The 23202-nt window shown below is 41.3% G+C and overlaps 1 protein-coding gene across 2 annotated transcripts in view; it reads right to left on the bottom strand.

Annotated features, from left to right (window-relative positions):
- Positions 1-23202, bottom strand: part of FRMPD4 (FERM and PDZ domain containing 4) — a 43894-nt gene that overhangs the window by 6260 nt on the left and 14432 nt on the right. For both annotated transcript variants that reach the window (XM_069972439.1, XM_069972440.1), the window contains exons 4-11: positions 14318-14425; positions 8277-8408; positions 5772-5891; positions 5218-5354; positions 3723-3849; positions 1821-1910; positions 1073-1255; positions 5-140 (exon numbers count right to left, since the gene is read on the bottom strand). In XM_069972439.1, coding sequence (XP_069828540.1) covers positions 5-140; positions 1073-1255; positions 1821-1910; positions 3723-3849; positions 5218-5354; positions 5772-5891; positions 8277-8408; positions 14318-14425 — 1033 coding nt within the window. The remainder of the gene's footprint in view (positions 1-4; positions 141-1072; positions 1256-1820; positions 1911-3722; positions 3850-5217; positions 5355-5771; positions 5892-8276; positions 8409-14317; positions 14426-23202) is intronic.

Below are 23202 nucleotides of genomic sequence, written 5' to 3'. Positions count from 1 at the left end.
TTACCCAGTTCTCGATTGGCTGTGTTCTTATTTGCCACATTAAAAATTGACCGTCTTGAATCAACTAGTAGTCGGTAATAACCTGCTGTTAGGCAGGCAAGATTCATGGCATCAGATGATTCCATAAGTAGTGTGATAGGCTGCAAACATTGAAAATATATTAGGATACAGTACAGGGGTTACAAAATAACAATCTGCCTTTATATACTATCTCTAATCTTGTCAGTGTAAGTGATATATGGTCTAACTTTTGATGTCCAAATATATTATAGCGTGTAGAAGAAGTTTAGCTAGGCACTGCCTCTCCGTCTACGTACAGCGGGTGCTGGGTGAGTGCGGTTTGGCCCGGGCGGGATAGGATGTGATGCTTGTAGTGAGGCACTAAAGGTGGTGCTCTGCCCGTGAACAGTCCAATGCAAGCAACAAAATAACGAGAAGGCGGCCACTCACCATACAAGTGCTGGATTTATTGTCTCATCACCATAATAGGTTACAGGCAGTCATGCTTTGTGCGTCCCACTAAGGCTACGATCGTTTCGCGTTTGAACGCTTCCACTGGCCTCGTAGTACACGAGGCCAGTGGAAGCATGCAAACGCGAAACGATCGTAGCCTTAGTTGGATCCACAAAGCATGACTGCCTGTAACCTATTATGGTGATGAGACAATAAATCCAGCACTTGTATGGTGAGTGGCCGCCTTCTCGTTATTTTGTTGCCTCCAAATATATTATGCGCAGATGGGTGCGTTTCCCATAATAAGTGTCTATTAGTAATTTTCATAACTATTGTTGGGCAATAACATAACTTTAAATTATTTTACCCAGACTTCCCCTTTTAATGACCATTTTTTAATAACACATACTAAGATCCTCAGCAGACTTATCACATATTAGGTTTTACTTATATCCTGATTACAATATTAAATGTTTTTTTTCCCACCATGTAAAATTGATGTTATTTCTATGTTCCTTGCACATAGTCATAGAAGTGCAAATGAGACTATTTAGACTTTAGCCAAAGTGAACAAAAACATTTTGCTGTAAGTCTGAGAACGTGAAATAACTGCATTTACCTTCACATCAAGAACATGAAGCTCCACTCTTACAGTTACATCATCCTCCGTATACATTTCAATTCGATTGACATGGCTAAAGTCTGCGAGAAGGGCGACCAGATTTGTTTTTGTGTTGATGACGTGGCTGATGCCATACCGTGGACCGACTAACAAGGTCACATCCGAATGTTTTTCTCCCTGCTGTAAGTTGTGGGAAAAAAAGAGTTAAATGTTTTTCCTGGCCAATCTTTCAAAGCAAGGCTAAAAATAAACTTGCACCATGTAGTAAGCAATATAAATGCATTGGTTGATTAAATGAATATGGATAGGGAAATATATTTAAATTTAAAGCAAGGAGGCAACATCTATATTCATGCAGCTGTGAAAATAAATTCCATAAGTGTCACGTATATTTGTTGTAGAAGATTAAATAAAATTATTCAGGAAATATCAATGATCCTTTTGCTAGCTTTCAGAGTTAATTTCACATTCAGGCTATGTTCCTACTATGTACAAACAATGGTCGTTATTTAGTAAACGATCATTGTTTAATGCTAAACTACGGCCGTTGTTGTAAAACAATGGCCGGAATTATTGATAATTATCATTCATTCTGTTGTTTATGCTTAAAAATATGTAGTGGGAACATAGCCTTATTTATGACCTAAACCTTTAATTAGAGAAATAATTATAAACGAAAAACCCAGAATTCTAAGAATATTGAGACAATATAAACGTAATTGTTGTATAAAAGAAAATCACTTACAATCAATTTTGCTTTAAATACACGTCCACCATATAAGCGTAAGTCACTAAGAAACTTCAGATAGTGAACTTTGGCTTGTAGAGCAGACAGCTGTAAAGATAAATACATAGAAAAATAAAATAGAAGAAAATATAGTCATCATAAGTATTTCAGTTTAAAGGGGAACTCCACATAAGGAAAATTTGTTTTTTATTAAAAGTACATTAAAAGTAGTTATATAGATGTGTCTATACAATGTATTACCGTATCTGTAAGGTTCTGCCACACTGGTAGCTGATAGAAATCCAGGAAGTGAAGAAAAATGGCATCTGTGCCAATTCACATTGTCTCCTGCTCCCACTGCTCTCCCCCCTTAGGAGATAAATCTTCCATGCCTCTGTCTCACATTGAGTGTGTTTGCTGATGATGCAGACAGGGGGCAGGGCGGGATGTCACAGGAGGCTTAGCTGGATCCCCCAATCCCTTGAGTGATTCACCATCTCTCACTAGCCATTGTGATGAACAGCTGAGGGAAAGCATTGCATTCTGGAACCTGTACTGCATTCTGGGAACTCTTCAACCAGGAAGTACAGAAACACAATACAGAACAAAAACCCCCAAACAAATGGATTTTCAGTAGGTTTAAAACTGGGATAGACAGGTAAGTAATGCATTATGCTTCTGCAGAAGTTTCATTTTTTTAACCTCTACCTGGAGTTCCCCTTTAATTCCTCTTATCTGCTAAGGAGTTTGTCCCTGAATTCTCAGAAATATTATTCCCCTCCCCCCAACCTGAATATTAAACATTGTCTACCTGTCTGCTGCCTGCTGTAGCTCTGCCAGTCACCTTTATTTAAAGTGTACCTCCGGTGGTGGTGGTGGTGGTGTGTGTGGAGGGTATTCAGTTTTATTAGAAAAAAAACAGCACTATAGTAATTTCTCTAGTGTAAAGCTCTGTTGAATTTGGTGGCAGAATAAGCTCTGATCACCTGTTCTCCCACTCCTTGCCGCATAAGCTTCCTGCTGTTTCCCCATGGCTCTATCTCCAGTGTGAGACCCAGCGCCATAGAGACTTACATTATTCTGGAAACACATGGGAAAGCTTGTCTCATAAAGTATAGTTATATGTGGCTAGGAGCTGCAATAATAGGTGCTTGGGAGCCGGTTTTGCCATAAAATTCAAAACATTTTTACATTAATGAACAAAACTGCTATGCACAGTGCTGTATATCTACCATACTCCCCTTATGCTGGTTTTCTCGCTGCCTCAATCCTGATGTCCATTCCTTATCAACCTGTCAGCAGTTGGTAATAGATATTACTTCAGGGGTAACCTGTGAGTAAGTTCACACCCTCTAGCAGGGGTTAAGGGTGAGGAAGTTAGAATCCTTAGATTTCACTCCCCAGTTAACTCTTGCATCTATTAGTGACCCCGTAAGTTCACACCTCCAGTAATATGATTTGTTGCATCTCCAGTGCACTCCTCTCTCTCTACACTGATTTCTGCATAAAGCCAATACAGCCAGCAGTAGTGCTGCCAGCTTTATATTAATCTACTCCGAGGGGCTGACTGACCCTTTTTTTCTTATTATTGGAATAGAAGATCATTGTAATCCCTTGCCCTATGTCTTTTCCTTCTTTCCCTCCATGGCTCTGGGCATTCTCCATGGCTGCTTTTTTAATGTGTGTTTGTTTTTTACCTAAAGAATTTAGTAATAGCTAAGATGACATAGCTGATCTAGAACAATTTCTCTGCAACAACTGTCAGTTCTATAGACAGAAATGTCCAAATCCTAAATCAGTGCAAATTGTATTAATGGATTCGCTTACTACTGAGCCAACACAAAATGAGGAAACATACACCTTTTCTGAATATAAAATTTTAGATTGTTTTCTTTAGATGTGATTTTTTTTTTTTTTTACCTTTTTTCCTGGAGGGACCAGGTTTTGGTTGGCTTTGACAAGGTGTGACAGGGCCTTCTTTATGTTCTTTTCCTTCATACTTTGTAGAACGGCAGATGGAAGGAAAGTCTCAAGTCCCCATTCCTTTCTGCAAAAAGAAAGAATTTTATTCTTTATAAAGCAAAGCAATATAAAATGGCAGCAATGTGGTTGGGATTTGTAGAAATCTTGAACATAAATTAACCTGTGGTGTGGATTTCAAATCTGTAGAATGTTAATGATGGTATTGGAAATGTTGCAGATTAAGGGCTTGTTCACACTACGATCTGTGCCTCCGAGGCATGGCTACATCGGGAAACTGTCAAATTGACCTACTAACATATACCTGCTCGGAAAGGCATGGGCATCATTTACTTCAATAGGCCATAAAAATTAATGGGGTCCATGCCTGTCCAAGACGAGATACATCTGCATGTCATTTTGACAGTTAACCAATATATCAATGCCTCGGAGGCACACATAGTGTGAACTGTGCCATATTACAAACTCACACTAAATCTGCAGCTGTGAAGTTGCTGCTCAGGTCCTGCATATCAACAGCAAAATCTGCCACTTCTGCTATTCCTTATACATTTTTCCTTTAACATAATCCGTAACAAATTCCAAACAGTCAATGTGATGCATAAAGGAGTTATCCAGCGAAAATCTTTTTTCTTTCAAATCAACTTTTCAGAAAGTTATATACAGTATACAGTATTTGTAAATTATTTCTATTAAAAAATCTCAAGTCTTTCCATACTAATCAGCTGCTGCATGTCCTGCAGGAAATGTTGTTTTCTTTTTAGTCTGAAACAGTGCTCTCTGCTGCCACCCCTGTCCAAGACAGGAACTGGGGATTTGCTGCTGCTGCTCTGGACAGTTCCTGTCTTGGACAGAGATGTCGGCAGAGAGCACTGTGTCAGACTGAAAAGAAAAAAAAAAAAACTTTCTACAGGACATACAGCAGCTGATAAGTATGGGAAGATGTGAGATTTTTAAATAGAAGTAAATTACAAATCTATATAACTTTCTGAAACCAGTTGATTTGAAAGAAAAAGATTTTCGCTGGATGAACCCCTTTAACCAAGCTATGTGCTAATAGGGCATATGGAACATGGTTGTCAAAGTGAGACAAACTCTTCTTATCAGAAATTATGCAGGTACTTTTTCGTAAATCTTTTTCATATGATTGGTTTAGTTTACAAATGGTCATTACTTATTAATTTAAATTACTTGTATTGACAGCTGTAATGACAGTCAGCATAGTTTATCATATGGATTGTCTTTTTCATAGTACTAGTAAAAATAAATAAAAATATTTATTAATCCATCAATAGAAATATGCCTCCCCGGTGACTATATAAAGCTACAATACACTAGGACCAGTGACACATGAATTCAGCATTTATTGTCTAATATATTTACAACAATATGAAATGTATAGTGGACACAAAAGCAGATTTCTCATGATACTTACTCAATGTATTTCAAGGAGATTTTTTGTGTTTGTTTCGTTGTTACTGTTGCGATGTACATTTGTAACGCTGCCAGTCTCAGTGCAATGTCATACTTCAGCTCTGGCCCGAATCGTTCTTGAACAACATCATTGCAACTCTGTAATTGACCAGCAGATGGGGCATTAAGCTCAGGATTTCAAGGAATATCATGCAGTATTATAAAATGGATGTGCTTAACTAAGATGAAGAGTATAATAAATAGCATCGCTGCCAAAGTCTACATCATGCAGACCATAGGCTTGCAGGCAAAGTGTCATTAAAACATCAATGTCATACAGCAGTGTCTATGAAGTGCAATGTAATGGATAGAGCAAGGAATATCACATCCAGCTGATACTCATTTTCAGTGATAAATATACAATAGAAATTTGGTATTTCAGAAAGCCATTGGCCTGTTTTATATCATACCTTGCAGGAAACAAGAATCAATTACTGTTTTACTTAATAGCTAATAAATTGTATACAATATTGACACATCTTCAGATATAATCCATATAGGATCCATATCTCTTACCTGCACATATAAATATTCAAAGGCAACAGGATCCCTCCGAAGTAAGTCAATTGGATCCTTTGGAACAAAGCTAATTCGAAACAGGCATCTCATCATATGTGAGCTGGGTCTTTGAGTCACCTAGATATTGGACAATATTATTATTATTATTATTATTATTATTATTATTATGATATGTACACCACTGCAAACATTTCATTATATTTATTATAATCCAAGCATCAGCCATTGGAATGAGGGCCAAAATGACATCCTTCTGGCCTCCAGTGTTCAATAGCAGGGCTATTGATTATTGTACCGAACATGCCGGAAGATTTTTTGATGCGTATAGCAAAGCGTGACGAAAATTGCTGTGTGGAAAAAAAACTAAAAAAAAAACATCCTACAGCAGATTTAGGCTATGTTCACACAACACCAAAAAAAGGCCACTTTTTGTGTTTAAAAAGACGTCCGTTATTGCCCCATTTTAATTGGCTTGACTAAAATGCATTGAAGTCTATGGAATAACGGACATCTTTTTCACACACTGTATTAAATGCGTACGCCTCAAAACACGTCGGTCATTTAATACAATGTGTGAAAAAGACGTCCATTATTCCATAGACTTCAATGTATTTTAGTCAAGCCAATTAAAATGATGCAATAACGGACGTCTTTTTCCTTTTTTGGATGTTGTGTGAACATAGCCTAACTCTTGCAAATACACCATACAGTGGCATAGAGCTTGCTTACATAGCAATTTGCTTACATGACTTGCGTCACATTTATCACTAGTTTTAGACACTTTCTTGACTGATATGAGGACATGTCTTAAAGTAAAAAGGTATGGCTAAAATAAAATGGCCAAAAATTTGCCAACGCATGATTCTGCTGCAAGGTAAGGCAACTAATAGCTTTAACTATACAGTATATAGATGTGATACATTTATCAGACTGCCTGAGTCATTGTGAATGAATCTGATGCGTTTGAAGACTGAGTAGTTTGCGCTGACTAAAGGCCTATAACACTGAATGCTTATTGGCCTTACTTGGCCTATTACCTACCGTTCAGGTGATAATTGTCTAGTGGAATAGCACATGTAAAAAAGACAACGATCAGCACCAATATGCATGATGTTGACTGTTCGAGGTCTTACAACGGGTTGAAAGATAATGATTAGAGATGAGCGAATTGCTCACCTAAACTAATCGCTTTCTTTGATCTGCGCTCAGCTCATCATGCCACCGGCCTTTCAGCACTACTCCTCTCCCTGACGCTCCTCCCAGGATGCCGGAAAAAGCTGAATTTAATCCTGGGAAACTTCTCCCAGTTATCCAGGATTGGATCCGGCTTTTCCAGGTACCTGGGGTGGAGCGCCAGGGAGCAGAACAGCGCTGAAGGGCCGGTGGCAAGATGAGCTGAGCGCAGATCAAAAGAAACGCTTCGCTTCCTTTAGAACAGAGATTCACTCATCTCTGAGCTGACAGGTCAGCAATTGTTTTCTAGACGCAACAGGCCATGTATTAAGAATTAGACAGTATTAGTAAATATGATTCTGGAGGCATCCTTTACTCTTCACTACCTATCTCCTCTTCTCACTATCCAATGTAGGTTACAGTAATACAATGACATATGGGATACTGTGCGGCCTCCTATACTTACTGACATACTGGCCCAGATTTATCATCCTATAATCCTAAAACCAAAACTGTCTTGTTTTAGTCATAGCAACAAATCACAGCTTAGCTTTCATTTGACCAGACTGCATGACATCCTAGCCTGAGCAGCCAACAATAAGTACTTACTTCACCAAGTAGACATGTAAATCTATTATTAAAGGTCCTATACAGGTGTATTGCATCTATATTATGACTGCAAGTCCCAGCCTGACCACAGGTCTTATAAGCCAACCTGACAGCTGTCAGTTCAGGTGATCGGACCATGTTAGGCCAGGACTTGCATCTGTAAGATAGACAGAAAGATACCACCATAATACAGCAATGTATGGGACCTCTAGGCTATGTTCCCTCAACATTTTTTCCTCTCCATTTTTGAAAAAAAAAAAAATTATGTCCATCATTTTGAGTTCAAAATGACATCCATCATTTTGTAAGTACGTTGTTCTAGTGTAGGTGGACTGACTGGCCGTTGGGTGTGTCTTTAATTGAAAAGTCTATTGAATTTAACAGTAAAAACAGTAAAAGGATGGTGAAAAAAACAGAAACTGTGTGTGAACAACTAAAAAATAACGTCCATTTTTGGCAAAAGATTTCCGAAAATAATTGTCATGATCATTAGTTTGCAGTCCGTGCAGACAAGGTCTGTTATTTTATACATTGTGTGAATTGGAAGTCCGTCATTTCATTGACTATAATGCGTTGCATTGAAGTCAATTACATCGCAGCAAAAGCGTCCACCTTCTCTGTTGTTAATTTAACATAGTGTGAACATAACCCTAAGCTGACAATAAATATCATGTTATTATCTTATTTCCATTGTCTGAAAGCTTTAAGAAGATAAATGACCTGAGTTAGTGTCTCCTGTTCATGTAATAAAAGGAGTTTGGTTCCAGCTCCCTCAGTTCTTTGCTCCAGCATCAAGGAAAAGTGTTCAATGCACTTTATTGAAAGCTTTTCTTGGAGTGTTAATATAACATCCTGTAAGAAAATTATAATATTTTAGTGATAAACATGTCAGGGACATTTATTAAGATCGGTGTGGAGATTTCTGCCATAGTTTACTTGTGAAAATGCCTCCTCCCCGCCTTACTGCAACACCCCCCACACCCCCAGCTCCTGCCCATCAGGAGTCAAAGTCATTATACATCACTTGGTTTATTTTTTAATGACTAATAGTCCATAGTTTAATATGTAATTGCATTAAAATACATAAAAATTGTGTACATAGGAAATCATATTAATGTCTCTGTCATTTATTAATTACTAAAGATGCAAATAGCTATGTAAATAAATGATGGAGATGGCAATCTGTGTTGCGGAGCCTTGTTTCTGCATGTGGCACAGACAGATGGCATGGATTGTTAAACAGGAAATGTTAAGCACAATGAGAGAAGTAATGGGAAAGCAGATAGACCTAGTTTGGATTAGGTAGATTACTGCACCAATTAAACATTGCGGCTGCAATATCACAGCTTAAAAACTCATTGGTCTCCTTAATGAGAAAGGGGGAAGCTGCAGATGACCAAAATACTTTCATGTCAACCACAAATCCAAGTGTTGAAAGTTGATCAGAAATGTGATTCCCTCTGATAGGAGGATATTAACATATAATCTACTTATAATGGCAATTCTAATTACCGCCTGACACAAAGGAGGAAAGAGTAGCTGCCTCTAAGCCTGATGTATGTTTTGTTGTGTATCATGCAGCTTGCCATTATGATTAAAATCACATTACATAACAGCAGTGCTATTCTGAGATTAAATTAGGGTCTAGAATAAATGTAAAAAATGCACATACAGTATGTCACTGCTCTAGTGTCCTTTCTGAAAGCAGCTACATGGTACTCTTATATAGGGTTATTCATTTATTTATTATTCGAAACTCAATCTGTGGAAAATTACATACATACACAAGTGTAAAGTATAAGCAGTAGTTTGGACATGTTATTAGTATACAGTATGTAAATGATAGTATACAGGAGATAAAGCTTGTCTAGGAATACACATGCCTGACGGCTTTGACAGTGTAATTTATTTACTCTCTAACTTTTACATGGGATATGCAGACTACAGCATGCAGATGATGAAGAATAAACTATTTCTTTACAGTCCCGACCCTGGCCATTTAACCCTTTGACCCACAGCATTGATCGCTGTTCTGACAAAAGGTAAGGGGCTCTGTCAAATCCCTATAAGTACCAGGATTTGTAGTCGTCTGGGCCATACAATAATAAATGTGTAAATTGTGGTTAGCAGTAAATAGTGTAAACAAATAAATAAAAGAATCACACAGCTTTAGATTTTTTTCATGCATGTTAAACAATTTGCATGAATTAAAGGGGTTATCCAGCATTAAAGCGACTCTGTACCCACAATCTGCCCCCTCCAAACCGCTTGTACCTTTGGATAGCTGATTTTTATTCAAGATCTGTCCTGGGGTCCTTTCGGCAGGTGATGCAGTTATTGTCCTGAAACAACTTTTGAACTTTCAGCCCTGTGTCAAATTGACCTGGCCTAGAGTGATGTGCCCTAGGCTTGCTCTGCCTCTCCGTCCCTCCTCCCCGCCCTCTTCATCATTAGGAATGCCCCAGGCAGGATTTCTTCTATTCATCACCTGTAGCACTTAATTTTCCAACACCTGTACAATGTTCAGACAAGTGATAAATAGGAGAAACCCTGCCTGGGGCATTCCTAATGGTGAAGAGGGACAGAAAGGCGGTGCAGGCCTAGGGCACAGACACTCTAGGCCACACCAATTTGACACAGCGCTGCAAGTTAAAGTTGTTTTTTTATGACAATTACTGCATCACCTGCCGAATGAACCCCATGACAGATCTTGGATTAAAATCAGCTATCTGACGGTACAAGCGGTTTTTTTTTGGGGGGGGGGGGGGGGGAGCAGACTGTGGGTACAGAGTTGCTTTAAAAAACCATGGCCACTCTCTTCTAAAGCCAACACAACTCTTGTCTTCAGTTCAGGTGTAGTTTTCAATTAAGCTTCATTCACTTCAATCTAGCTGAGTTGCAAAACCCTACCCAAACTGGAGACCAAAGTTGTGCTGTCTCTGGAAGAAAGTGGCCAGTGGTTTCTAATGCTGGATAACCCCCTTTAAACATCAACATATGTGGACCTCGAAACAAGGCCTCAAAACATAGAAAAAATATTGATAAAATTAAGGCTGACACAATGCAGTGATGCAAATAAAAAAAAAAAAAAAAAAAAAAGATCACTAAAACAAAACAAAAAAAAGAAATGGATCAATCCTCATAATGTATGCCATTATTTATGATGAAGGGTGAAACATATTTTAAAATGAAAAGAAGGCATAGTTATATTTCGGAGTGCTAAAAGAAACCAAATTGGCCAATAAGGTTTACATACTTAGGCTATGTTCACACAACGTCCAAAAAAGGAAAAAGATGTCTGCTTTTTGTTTTAAAAAAGACATCCGCTTTTGCATCATTTTTAAGTCTCTTCAATAAATTGCATTGAAGTCTATGGAATAACGCACGTCTTTTTCACACAGTGTATTGAATCACGTCCGCCTCAAAGACGTCCGTTATTCAATACACTGTGTGAAAAAGATGTCAGTTATTCCATAGACTTTAATGCAATTTATTGAAGACACTTAAATTGATGCAATAACGGACGTCTTTTTTAAAACAAAAAGCTGACGCCTTTTTCCCTTATTGGACGCTGTGTGAACATAGCCTTAGGAATCAAACAGTTTTTATTAATTGATGCTAAAAATATATAAGGCTTGGTTTACATACAGTATGTCTGGTGATCTGGCACTGTCCTAAATGGGAATGGATGGGAACGAATAATGTAACAAGATTGCATCAGTTGCTTAATAGGTTGAAAAAGGAGTACAGTGCCTGACCTATGGAGCACCAGGCATATTTGCTATCTGCTATGGGTTTGTCAAATCTATGCAATGTTTTTTGACCTGGACACTGGTTGGCCAATATGATGCTTGAATGGAAATCAAGGCACATCTGCTGGAAGTTTGTTCCAAGCATCTACTACTCTATCAGTAAAGTAATATTTTCTCATGTTGCTTCCGATCTTTCCCCTAACTAACCTCTCACTGTGTCTTCTTGTTCTTGAGTTCAGTGATCTTCTAAAAACACTTCCCTCCTGAACCTTATTAAGTTCTTTAACGTATTTAAAGGTTTCGATCATGTCCCTCCAGACTACACAGATAATTTAGAATTGACAGGTGTCATGACCTAGTGATATGCCATAACATAAATAGATCTAATATAAAATATATCACAGGTGAAATCCTGTAAAACAAACACCTCTCCTCTTCTGTTTTAATAGACTTTATCTATGGGACATACTGTAATTTAACGTGCCTGTTGACATGCCTTGCATAAACAGTATACAATTCCACATTTTATTTATCTTTTTAATAAATAGGTCCCATGGTTTATGATTGGAATTGCATATCATCAGTTTTTAATGTTTAAAGAAGGCTATGTATAGGAGATAAAACATATGGCCTGACTGTGTTCATCATTATTGCAAGGTCACAATCTGGCAGGTTGAAAGCCATGTATTTGGTACAGAACAGCTATAACACTATGTTATTACAATGCTTTATTGAGGCACGTATGAGCCTCCAAACCATTAAAACGAGTGTAGCCGAGTACAAAAGGTTACCAACCAGGTCAAAAAGAAAATTAGAGAGGAGCGTCAGTCTGCGATAAAACCTGTAAAATACAAGCTGTTGTCTAAAGGTCTATAACTATGACTTGACTATGAAACCTCAGGGATAATTCTCTTTCCCTAAAGCAACCATGGCACAAATGTATACTTTAATATTATGACTATACAATTGCATGGCCAATGTATAATATATGCTAATTTATGTATAATGTGCTTAAGAGGTAAGTAGTTCTACCGTGTCTTATACTTTTTTCCCCTGGCCCCCGGGGAGAGAGAAATAAGACATCCTCCCCAGACCTCCCTGGAATATTCACCAAGAGTGCATCAGTGATGGGTCAGCAGCGGGTCAGGCATGTGGCGGGGCATGTGGAGGACATGGGGGCCATTGACCATGCTGCCTGTGGTGCCGGTTTCGGAGGTCCACAAGGGCATTAGGTGAGTCCCAGTGGCAGTGGGGGATGGCAACAAGCGGCCTTACTTTCGGGGGGTGCCTAAGTTTAGAGTAGGGGGAGCCTTATTTTCAGGGGGATGCCTTACTTTAGGTTAGAGGGTAGAGTAGTTGGTGTCTTATTTTTGGAGGGTGTTTTATTTTCAGGGAAACACGGTAAAGCAATTGTCACAGCTATTGCCTTACATAGTGATCTCTGCAAAAAATCCAGGCACATTCATAAGGAAAAGAGTGGTATAAGTGATCATTCTCCTTTATGCCTTAATATGGCTATTGTATATCATTTAATTGCTGGGTCTTACTAATGTAATGGGCGGAACCACTGTACAGTATACACTACTGTACAGTAACTACTGTATGAACAGATGGTGTATAGTCACAATGAATATTAGAAAGGAAAGTTTTACAATATATATGACCAAGTATTATGGCTTATCCCTATTGTTCCCTGCCAGTGATACAGTTTGAGGCAATGTTCACATGGCGCAAGACACCGGCCGGGTCACAGAACGGCCGGTGTCAGAGAAGATCATCCTGGCCAGTATTGCAGTAGCGGCTGTATGATCTTCACTTCTGCTGAGTTCAGATGCGGGCAAAACCGTGCGCGCCTACATGACAATTCTCCGCTGCACACAAGCCGCACGCTTGTGTGAACTGACAGGTTCTCTGCGGCCTCTATTCAAAGAATAGCGGCCGCAGAAAACTGACATGTGAGTTTATCGCGGCGCTGCTTGGGATACCAGCCGGAGTGTATACTATGGGGGACATTTATTAAGTCCGACGTTTTCTGCGCCGGACTTAAAAATGTGCCCGCAGCTCCGGAGCTCTACGGAGATTTATGTAGAGGCGCACTGCCTCTACATCAATACGGTGCGCACGGCAGAAAACCTACACCAGCTGAGAGCTGGAGTTGGTTTTCTGCGTATCTTAGTGCGAAAACAATGATGAATCGCGAGTCCGCGCCCCCCGTTTCGCCCCAACACCCCACCCCCACGGCGTACCCGGCGTAAAGTACCTATTTGCGAATATTTTATTCGCAAATCGGCCAAAAAAACACAATTCGCCGCTTGATACATGTCCCCCTATGTGTATGTACTCCGGCCGGGATTCCCTCAGCTGCAGCACAATGCAGGTAAAGTCTTAATCACGGCCGTGTTGCAAATCTGCAACAACAGCCTTGATTAATACTTTACTTATGTTGTGTGAACAAAGCCTATACACTAATATCTAAATTGTATAATATTCCCAGTACCACAGTGTACCAGTGCCACAGTGTACAGTAATATCTGCATCTGCCACCAACTGTTGAGCCACATGCAGTGAGCTCTTAAACCTTATGGTTGGCACCCACTTCTATTATGTTTATTGCCTATTTTAACCATACACAATATCCGTTGTACTTATTATAGAATTACTATCGTAGGGCTTTTAAGAGTAGAGGATGATTGTAAATTGCCATGTTCTTTTGTCTATTAAACCAGAAAGTGTTGAGCATATTCTCTCCAAGACAGGGAGCTAAAGAAGCTGCCTAGGATTGAGCATAAAGCCCTTGATTTGTAGTCATGCTGTACTTTAAGTAATGCCTTTGTGATTACGAAGACATATGGTCTGTCAATTGTCATGAACCCTATCTTCTATATGTAAAACAGATTGGGTAATTGAGTAAGCAAGTACAGCAGGTATAATCCTCTCTAGAGAAGATTGGACACTGCCACAGTCCTACCCTAGCGACAACACATATATAATTATTGTCTTTTATCTTACCTTTATTGAAGTACCACTGTCAAAGCGAAAGGATTTGGTTTGCCCATTTTCTAAATACACTTTTAGGACATTTGGCATGAACAGAAGTGAATTATCTTTGACTGTTTCCTATGGAAATGTGAGAAAGAAACCGGTTTATTTAGCACTGCCATTGGTATCTTTGATAATGTAAGGTTGTAAAAAAAACATTGTTATATTAGTGAAATGTCACATAAATACAATCTTGTAACAACAAAACTAGTTTCATACCCAATAACATAGAATTATTAGGGTACATATAGGAAAGATAAAACATACACGTGTGATTGATAAAACAAAAGGTAAAAAAAAAACATGCTTATCTTCAATTAATGTAACCTGGTATTTGAGAACAAGTCAGCAGGAATTAAAGGAGAAGTCCGGCCATTTTACATACTTCAAAGCAGCCAGGGCAGGGTTAAACATATTAACCCCTTAACGACATCGGGCGTACCCATACGCCCCCGTTGCCTGGGCTTTAACGCAAACGGGCGTATGGGTACGCCCGATGTTTCCCCGATCGCTGCGTGTTCACACACAGCGGTCGGGGAAGATGGCCTGCTATAAATCATAGCAGGCCATCATAGCTTCACGGCACGGGGGGTGGTTAACACCCCCCGTGCTTACGATCGCCGCTATAGGCTGATCAATTCAGATCAGCCAATAGCGGCGATCGGAACCTTTCCGGGTCATCGGTGACCCGATGACCCGGAAAAAAATGGCGGTCGGTGCTGTCCGAGGACGGCACCGACCGCCATTACTGTAAAAAGTAATGGTGATCGCCGTGCCACCGGCCCGATCGCCGTGAACGGCCGGCCGGCCGTTCACGGCGATCGGGCCGGTGGCACGGCGATCAGAGTCCCACAATATAGTAAATACCTGCCCTGGACCCCTCAGCTAGGTAGCCGAGGGGTCCAGAGCAGGTATTTGTACATTACTCACCTGTCCCGGGCTCCTGATCGGCGTCTTCCGGGTTCGCGGCGTCCTCCGTCATTCCGTTCGGTCTTCGGGTCTTTCCGGCGGTCCCCGTCGTCTTCTTTCGGCTATTTTCGGCTCCAGCCTCGTCATTTTCCGGATTTTGCGCTCTGCTGCCCCCTAGCGGCTGATATGTGTAATACACTTATCAGCAGCTACAGGGATATTCAGAATGTAGAAAAAGGGGGTTTTTTTTTTCCAAATTTTTTTTTTTCTATTTTCCGCACCCTATCGCCGCTGAGTGTTGATCAGCATCGCACGAAAGTGCGCTGCTAATCAGCAACTCCTCCTTTTTGGCGTAGGGTGTTTTTTTTCTATATCCTACTGCCACGGTCTGCTTATAAGTGCCGCACATAAGTGCGCCATTTATCAGCAACTCCTTTGTTGGCGTAGGTTTTTTTTTTATACTTACTGTAAAAAATCACGTAAAAAACACTACATTACACCACACTACATTGAATAAAGTTTGACACTACACCACTACATACCCCATATACCAATCCCCGTATAAAGATGGCCCCCAGGGTGTTTTCGGCGTCAGAGGGATACGTTATTATTACCTCCGACACCGAAACAGCCAGTGAGGATGAATGGGGGGGATCCTTCTTTCCTCCATTCATCCTCATCATCCAGTGACATGTCTGGGGGTAGCGTAGCGTACGCTGCCCCCCAGACACGTCTTTTCCGCCAGTACCGTCCCAATAAGAGATCACAGTATGGTGTGAAATTCTACAAACTCTGTGAGTGTACCTCAGGGTACACTTACAGATTTCGGGTACGTGCAAACTGCGGAATGGCGAAGGATAACCCTTCGTGCATTCCGCAGCTGGCACCCGCCGGCGGACTAATGCGGGCGCATGTCTCTACCCGTGTCATAGACTCCAATCTATGCACGGGCGGAATCCGTCGTCCATCCAAAGAATGAACACGTTGGACGGAGAGCGGAATCCGCCCGTGCATAGAATGGAGTCTATGACACGGACGGAGACGTGCGCCTGCATCAGTCCGCCGGCGGGTGCCAGCTGTGGAATGCACGAAGGGTTATCTGTCGCGATTCCGCAGTGTGCATGTACCCTTAGAGTGTATGTAGGAAGGGACACCCGAATCCAGCCCCCAGATGCCCCCTCCCCCCCCCCCATCCTCGGAGTTAGTGGGAAGATCGTCCGGGAACTGATCTTCCCACTGCTGGATAAAGGTCACCACCTGTACGGGGATAACTTTTATACCAGCACCCCCTCTTCCGGTCCCTCGCTGCCCTGTAGCTTGCGGCACGATCCGAACATATCAGAAATAGTAATAGCGCCCTAATATTTAGCAGCCATGGAGCGGACCCAGCGCTTCTGGATATGAAGGACCCCGTATCGCACCAGGACAACATTTTCCAGGTGACGTCCCCCACACTGGAGAACAGGAGACCCCAGAAGAAGTGCAGAGTGTGGGGTAACAGGGGGATCAGGAAGGACACCATTTTCCAGTGTGACGCCTGTCCTGATCACCCCGGCCTCTGCATACTGGATCGCTCCAAGGCGTACCACACGTCACTGGGGTTCTACATTATCTAAATTCTGTCCCTTATTCCTATTTCAGGGGTCACGTTGATCCAGGGATTATTCTGATCGCCATTATGGAGTCGGGAAGGAATTTTTCCCCTGTGATGAGGCTACTGTCGTCTGCCTCACAAGGATTTTTTGCCTTCCTCTGGATCAACACAGGTTGAGTTTGATGGACTCCTGTCATTTCCAACCTTATAAACTAATAATTGCCCTAATACCCCCAAATAAATTAGAATTGTCCCTTTTCCCCAGCTAAGTAGGTATGGCCGCCATTCCCATTAGAGGATGCCATGATGCAATTACAAAGTCTCTGTGCGGCCAGGACAGTAGAAACCCCCCACAAGTGACCCCATTCTGGAAACTACACCCCATAAGGAATCTAAGAAGGGGGGCAGCGGGGATATGGCCCCCTGGTGACGGCCACATTTGGGACGTGAAAGTGAAAAAAATTGTATTTTTTATTTTCTCGGCACATGTTCTACGTAAGTGCCCGTCACCAGGGGGGTCCATATGCTCACTGCACCCCTTGTTAGATTCCTTATGGGGTGTAGTTTCCAGAATGGGGTCACTTGTCGGGGGTTTCTACTGTCCTGGCAGCACAGGAGCTTTGTAATTGCGACATGGCCTCCATCCTCCATTCCAGCCTCTAAATGGCGCTCTGTCCCTTTGGTGACTTGCCCTGTGCCCATATGGCACATTATGCCCACATGTGGGGTATTTTCGTACTCAGGGGACACTACCCTACACGTTTTGTGTTCATTTTCTTTTTTAACCCCTTGTGGAAATGGAAAAAAATCAAGGCTAGACCAACATTTAGTGTAATTTTTGTAAAATTTTTACTCTAAATTATTAATCTTGTCATGTTTTTTCATTTTCACAAGGGGTTAAAAGATAAAAAAAAACATTTAATGTGTAGAGCAATTTCCCCTGAGTACGGAAATACCCCACATGTGGACATAAAGCGCCATGCGGGTGCAGGGTAAGCCTCCGAAGGGAAGAAGCGCCATTTGGTTTTTGAAGGCTGGATTTGGATGGAATGGATTTCGAGGGGCCATGTTGCATTCAAAAGGCCCCTGTGTTGCCAAGACAGTTGAAACCCCCCACAAGTGACCCCATTATGGAAACTGCACCCCTCAAGGAATGTAACAAGGGGTGTAGTGAGCATATGGACCCCACTGGTGACGGACACAAATGTGGAACAATGTGGCGTGAAAATGAAATATTACATTTTTTACACTATAATGTTGGTTTAGCCTTGAATATATCATTTTCACAAGGGGTTAAAAGAGGAGAAAAAAAACAAAATGTGTAGCGCAATTTCCCCCGAGTCCGTAAATACCCCACATGTGGACATAAAGCACCATACGGGTGCAGGGTAAGCCTCCGAAGGGAAGGAGCACCATTTCGTTTTTGAAGGCTGGATTTGGATGGAATGGATTTTGAGGGGCCATGTTGCATTCAAAAGGCCTCTGTGTTGCCAAGACAGTTGAAACCCCCCACAAGTGACCCCATTATGGAAACTACACCCCTCAAGGAATGTAACAAGGGGTGTAGTGAGCATATGGACCCCACTGGTGACGGGCACAAATGTGGAACAATGTGGCGTGAAAATGAAATATTACATTTTTTACACTATAATGTTGGTTTAGCCTTGAATTTATCATTTTCACAAGGGGTTAAAAGAGAAAAAAACACACAATATGTGTAGAGCAATTTCCCCCGAGTCCGTAAATATCCCACATGTGGACATAAAGCGCCATGTGGGCGCAGGGCAAGCCTCCGAAGGGAAGGAGCGCCATTTGGATTTTGGAGGTTGGATTTGGCTAGAATGGATGATGAACGCCATGTCGCATTTACAGAGCCCTCGTGCTGCCAAAACACTGGAAACCCCCCACAAGTGACCCCATTCTGGAAATTGCACCCCTCAAGGAATCTAACAGGGGGGGAAAAGAGGATATGGACCCCTTGATGACGGGCACATTTGTGCCATGAAAGTGAAAAAATGAAATTTTTCCCTTTCACGTCACATTGTTCCACATTTGTGCCCGTCACCAGTGGGGTCCATATGCTCACTGCCCCCCTTGTTAGATTCCTTGAGGGGTGTAGTTTCCAGAATGGAATCACTTGTGGGGGGTTTCCAGTGTCTTGGCAGCACGAGGGCTCTGTAAATGCGACATGGCCCTTGAAATCCTTTTCAGTGAAATTCAGCTTCCAAAAGCCAATTGGCGCTCCTTCCCTTTGGAGGCTCGTCCTGCGCCCCCTTGGCACTTTATCGCCACATGTGGGGTATTTCTGTACTCGGGAGAAACTGCGCTACACATTTTTTGTCTTTTTTTGCCTCTTATCCCTTTAAGAAAATGAAAAATTGAAGGCTAGAACAACGTTTTAGTGTAAAAAATAAATTTTTCTTTTTCACGCCATATTGTTCGGAAAATCTGTGAAGCACCTGTGGGGTCCAGATGCTCACCGCACCCCTTGTTACATTCCTTGAGGGGTGTAGTTTTCTGAATGGTGTCCCTTTAGGGGTGTTTTTTAGGTTTTGACACCCCAGAGCCTCTGCCAACCTGAAGTGGTACAGTCAAAAATGACCAAATATAACGGAGGCGTTGAAATTCACTAGGCGCTCCCTTATATCTGAGGCTTGTGGTTGCGTCAAATAGCGCAATAGGGCCACATATGGAGTATTTCTATAAACTGCAGAAACGGGGCAATAATTATTGGGGTGCATTTCTCTGGTAATAGGTTTATAATTATGAAAAATATTGGATTACAATAAAATTTCTGCACAGAAAATTAAAATTTTCAAATTCCTTACACACTTAGCTTTTATTTCTGTGACTCCCCTAAAGGGGTAAAACACTTTCTGGATGTGCTTTTGCAGAGTTTGGGGGGTGCAGTTTCTGAAATGGGGTGCTTTGTGGGGCTTTCTAACATACAGGCCCCTCAAATACACTTTAAACCTGAACAGGTCCCTAAAAATATCTGATTTTGAAATTTTACTGAAAATTTGGAAATTTGCTGCTAATGTTTTAAGCTCCCTATTGTGTAAAAAAAATGAAAAATAGTTTAATAAATGCCGCCAACATAAAGTAGACATGTTGCTAATGCTATTTAATATATAATTTATGTGGTATAACCACTTTCTGTATACGCAAAAAAGTTTCAAAGTTGGAAAAATGCATTTTTTCACATTTTTTCACATTATTTGGGTTTTTTTCATAAAGATTTGTTATGAGTATCGACTCCAATTTACCAGAAATGTAAAGTACAATATGTCACGAGAAAACAATCTCAGAATCAGCCGGATAGGTAAAAGCATCCCGAAGGTATTAATGATTAAAGTGACACTGGTCATATTCATAAAATTTGTCTCTGTCATTAAGGCCATTTCAGGCTCTGTCCTTAAGGGGTTAACCAAGAACTACTTACCTTTCCCTATGCCCGCGATGTGATACATAACCAGCTCCGGTTCCTTGCTTCTTTGAGGGAATTTTTCCATTGAGTTGGGATGATGTCTCGATGGGGAAAATGCTGACCCGGCTGATGGATTGGCCGCTTAGCCTATCAGTGGTTGCATTGGTGTTCTGCCAGCTGATTGTTTCTTTAGGTCCATCGCTATTACGTTGTTATGTGTAATAGTGATGCGCTGCGACGGCTGGTGATTCATGCCCCTTGATAAAGCGATCTGTACGCGAAACGTGCGTCGGGGTTGCGGATACCAGACACCACGAAGCGTCTTTTTACATTATCATTTACATTGTGGATATAGGCTGACATTGTTTTCAGCGATCCGAGGCTGTGTAGATACACTGCAGGGCTAGATGTATATTGATTGTGACGGTTACATGGTATAGTGGTATATGATTAAAAAAAAGTTGTTATTAGAATTACGGTGGTCTGGTTATCAATTACTGCTGGATTCCCTTTTGCACTAGTTAAGATAAAAGAAAAAAGAGTATTTTTTTATTGATTTTTAAATCATGTTTAATAAAAATTAATACATTTTAAATTAGCTTGGTGTGGTGTAATTGTTATTCTTTAAAAGCTAATCAATTATGTTGGACTAGTTATGGTATGGTCAATTATCTCCGTGGGGGTGAGACCAATATTGTTTGAGTGTCCATTGGAGCTATTGTATATAGACGGCTGGTGATTGTAGTATAAAATAATAAAGTATTATAAAGTACCGATAGCAGTATATAATGGCCACTACCCCATGCTTAAGGAGCCACATAAAGGTTAGATAGGTGCCACATAAAGGTCGGTGCTCTAGCAGTGTCAACAAATACCTAAGATTTAACCCCTAGGGACCAAGCCTATTTGGGCCTTAATGACCAGGCTCATTTTTTAAAATCTGACCTGTCTCACTTTATGCGCTTATAGCTCAGTGATGCTTTAACGTATGCTAGCAATTCTGAGATTGTTTTTTCGTAACATATGGTACTTTATGTTAGTGGCAAAATGTGGTCACTGTCTTGTGTTTTTTTGTGAAAAACATCAAAATATCATGAAAATTTTTTAAAATTTGCACTTTACGAACTTTGAAATTCTTTGCTTCTAAAAAAAGAAAGTCACATGACAAAAATGAGTTAGTAAGTCACATTATCAATATGTTCTCTTTATTCTGATTTCATTTCGTAAACATATTTCACTTTTTTAGGGTGTTACGGGGCTTAGAAATATATTAGCAAATTATCACATTTTCATGAAATTTCCAAAACTGATTTTTTTTTAGGGACCAGTTCTTTTTTTAAGCTGATTTAGGAGGCTTGTATACTGGAAACCCCCATAAGTGACCCCATTTTGGAAACTAGACATCTTAAAGAATTAATCTAGGGGTATAATGAGCATTTCGACCCTCCATGGGTTGGAAGAAAGTATTCACAATTAGGCCGGAAAAAAATGGAAAATAGAAATTTTCCAATAATATATTTGTTAAGATTAAAGTATCTTATTTTCATAATAAACATGAGAGAAAAATGCACCCCAAATTTTGTAATACAGGTTCTCCTGAGTACAACGGTACCCCATATGTGGGAATAACCCACTGTATGGGCAAATGCCAATGCAGGGCTCAGAATGGAAGGAGCGCCTCTTCGCATTTCCAGTTCAGATTTTGCTGAAGAAGTTTCAGAGCACCAGGTGCGTTTGCAGTGCCCCTGTAGTGTCAGCAGAATAGAACCCCCCCAAAAGTCACCCCATTTTGGAAATTACACCCCTCAAAGAATACATCTTGGGGTGTGGTGAGCATTTTGACCCCACAGGTATTGGAGGAAAGTATTCAAAAGTAGACCGTAAAAAAAAATAAAAATAAAATAATTTTTCCAATAACATATTTGTTTAGTTTGAAATTTCTCAATTTCACTAGGAACAGGGGAGAAAAAGCACCCCAACATTTGTAACTGAGGTTCCCTTGAGTACAGTGGTACCCCATATGTGGGCATAAACCACTATATGGGCACACAGCCGGGCTTAGAAGGGAGGGAGGGAGTGTCATTTTAGTTACAGGCAATATGTGGGTGTTTACTGGCTATCTGGGGTGGTAATGGACAATCTCTGGGTGTTTACTGGCTATCTGAGGTGGAGACAGGCAATCTGGTGTGGTTATGAGCAATCTGGGGTGGTTACGAGCAGTCTGTGCCAATCTGGGGTGGTTATGGGCAATCTCAGGTGGTTACAGGCAATCTGGGGTGGTTACGGGCAATCTGGGGGTGTTTACTGGCTATATGAGGTGGTGACGGGCAATCTGGGGTGGTGACGGGCAATCTGGGGTGATGACGGGCAATCTGGGGTGGTTACGGGTAATCTGGGGTGGTTACAGGTAATACGGGGCACTTGACTTTGGTGACAGGGGTAACACTGGGTGGTCCCCGATCATTGCCCCATGCTCTCCGCCACCTCCGGTGGTGGAGAGAATGGAGCTTTGATCATTTTTAGGAATCCATCACTGTGAACAGAGTCTGTTCACAGTGATGGCGGCGGCCATCTTTGATCAGATAGCTGCCCAGGGAGGGGGAGGGTCAGTGACCAGGTCACTAGGGTTAACTCTGGGGACAGGGGGGGAAATGTTCTCAACTCTTCTCACCGTGGATTCACGGTGAGAAGAGATGAAAGCGTTCAGCTGCGCTGGCAATGCCCGTTACCGGTGGCCGCCGTTATACTGTTAATAATGGCAATCGGCGTGAGGGGACTGGCCGAGACTGAGCCCACACTCTTCCCCAACCCCTCAGCTACCTCCGATAGCTGAGAGCAGGGGGCTTTGGGCATTACTGGCGCTGCTGCACTATTCTGCACCATCGCCATAAAGAGCTGATGGCAGCAGAATAGAGCCCATTAGTG

The sequence above is a fragment of the Dendropsophus ebraccatus genome, chromosome 5 (assembly GCF_027789765.1).
Source record: "Dendropsophus ebraccatus isolate aDenEbr1 chromosome 5, aDenEbr1.pat, whole genome shotgun sequence".
NCBI classification, from domain to species: domain Eukaryota; kingdom Metazoa; phylum Chordata; class Amphibia; order Anura; family Hylidae; genus Dendropsophus; species Dendropsophus ebraccatus.
This window is presented reverse-complemented; position numbering and strand designations above follow the sequence as displayed.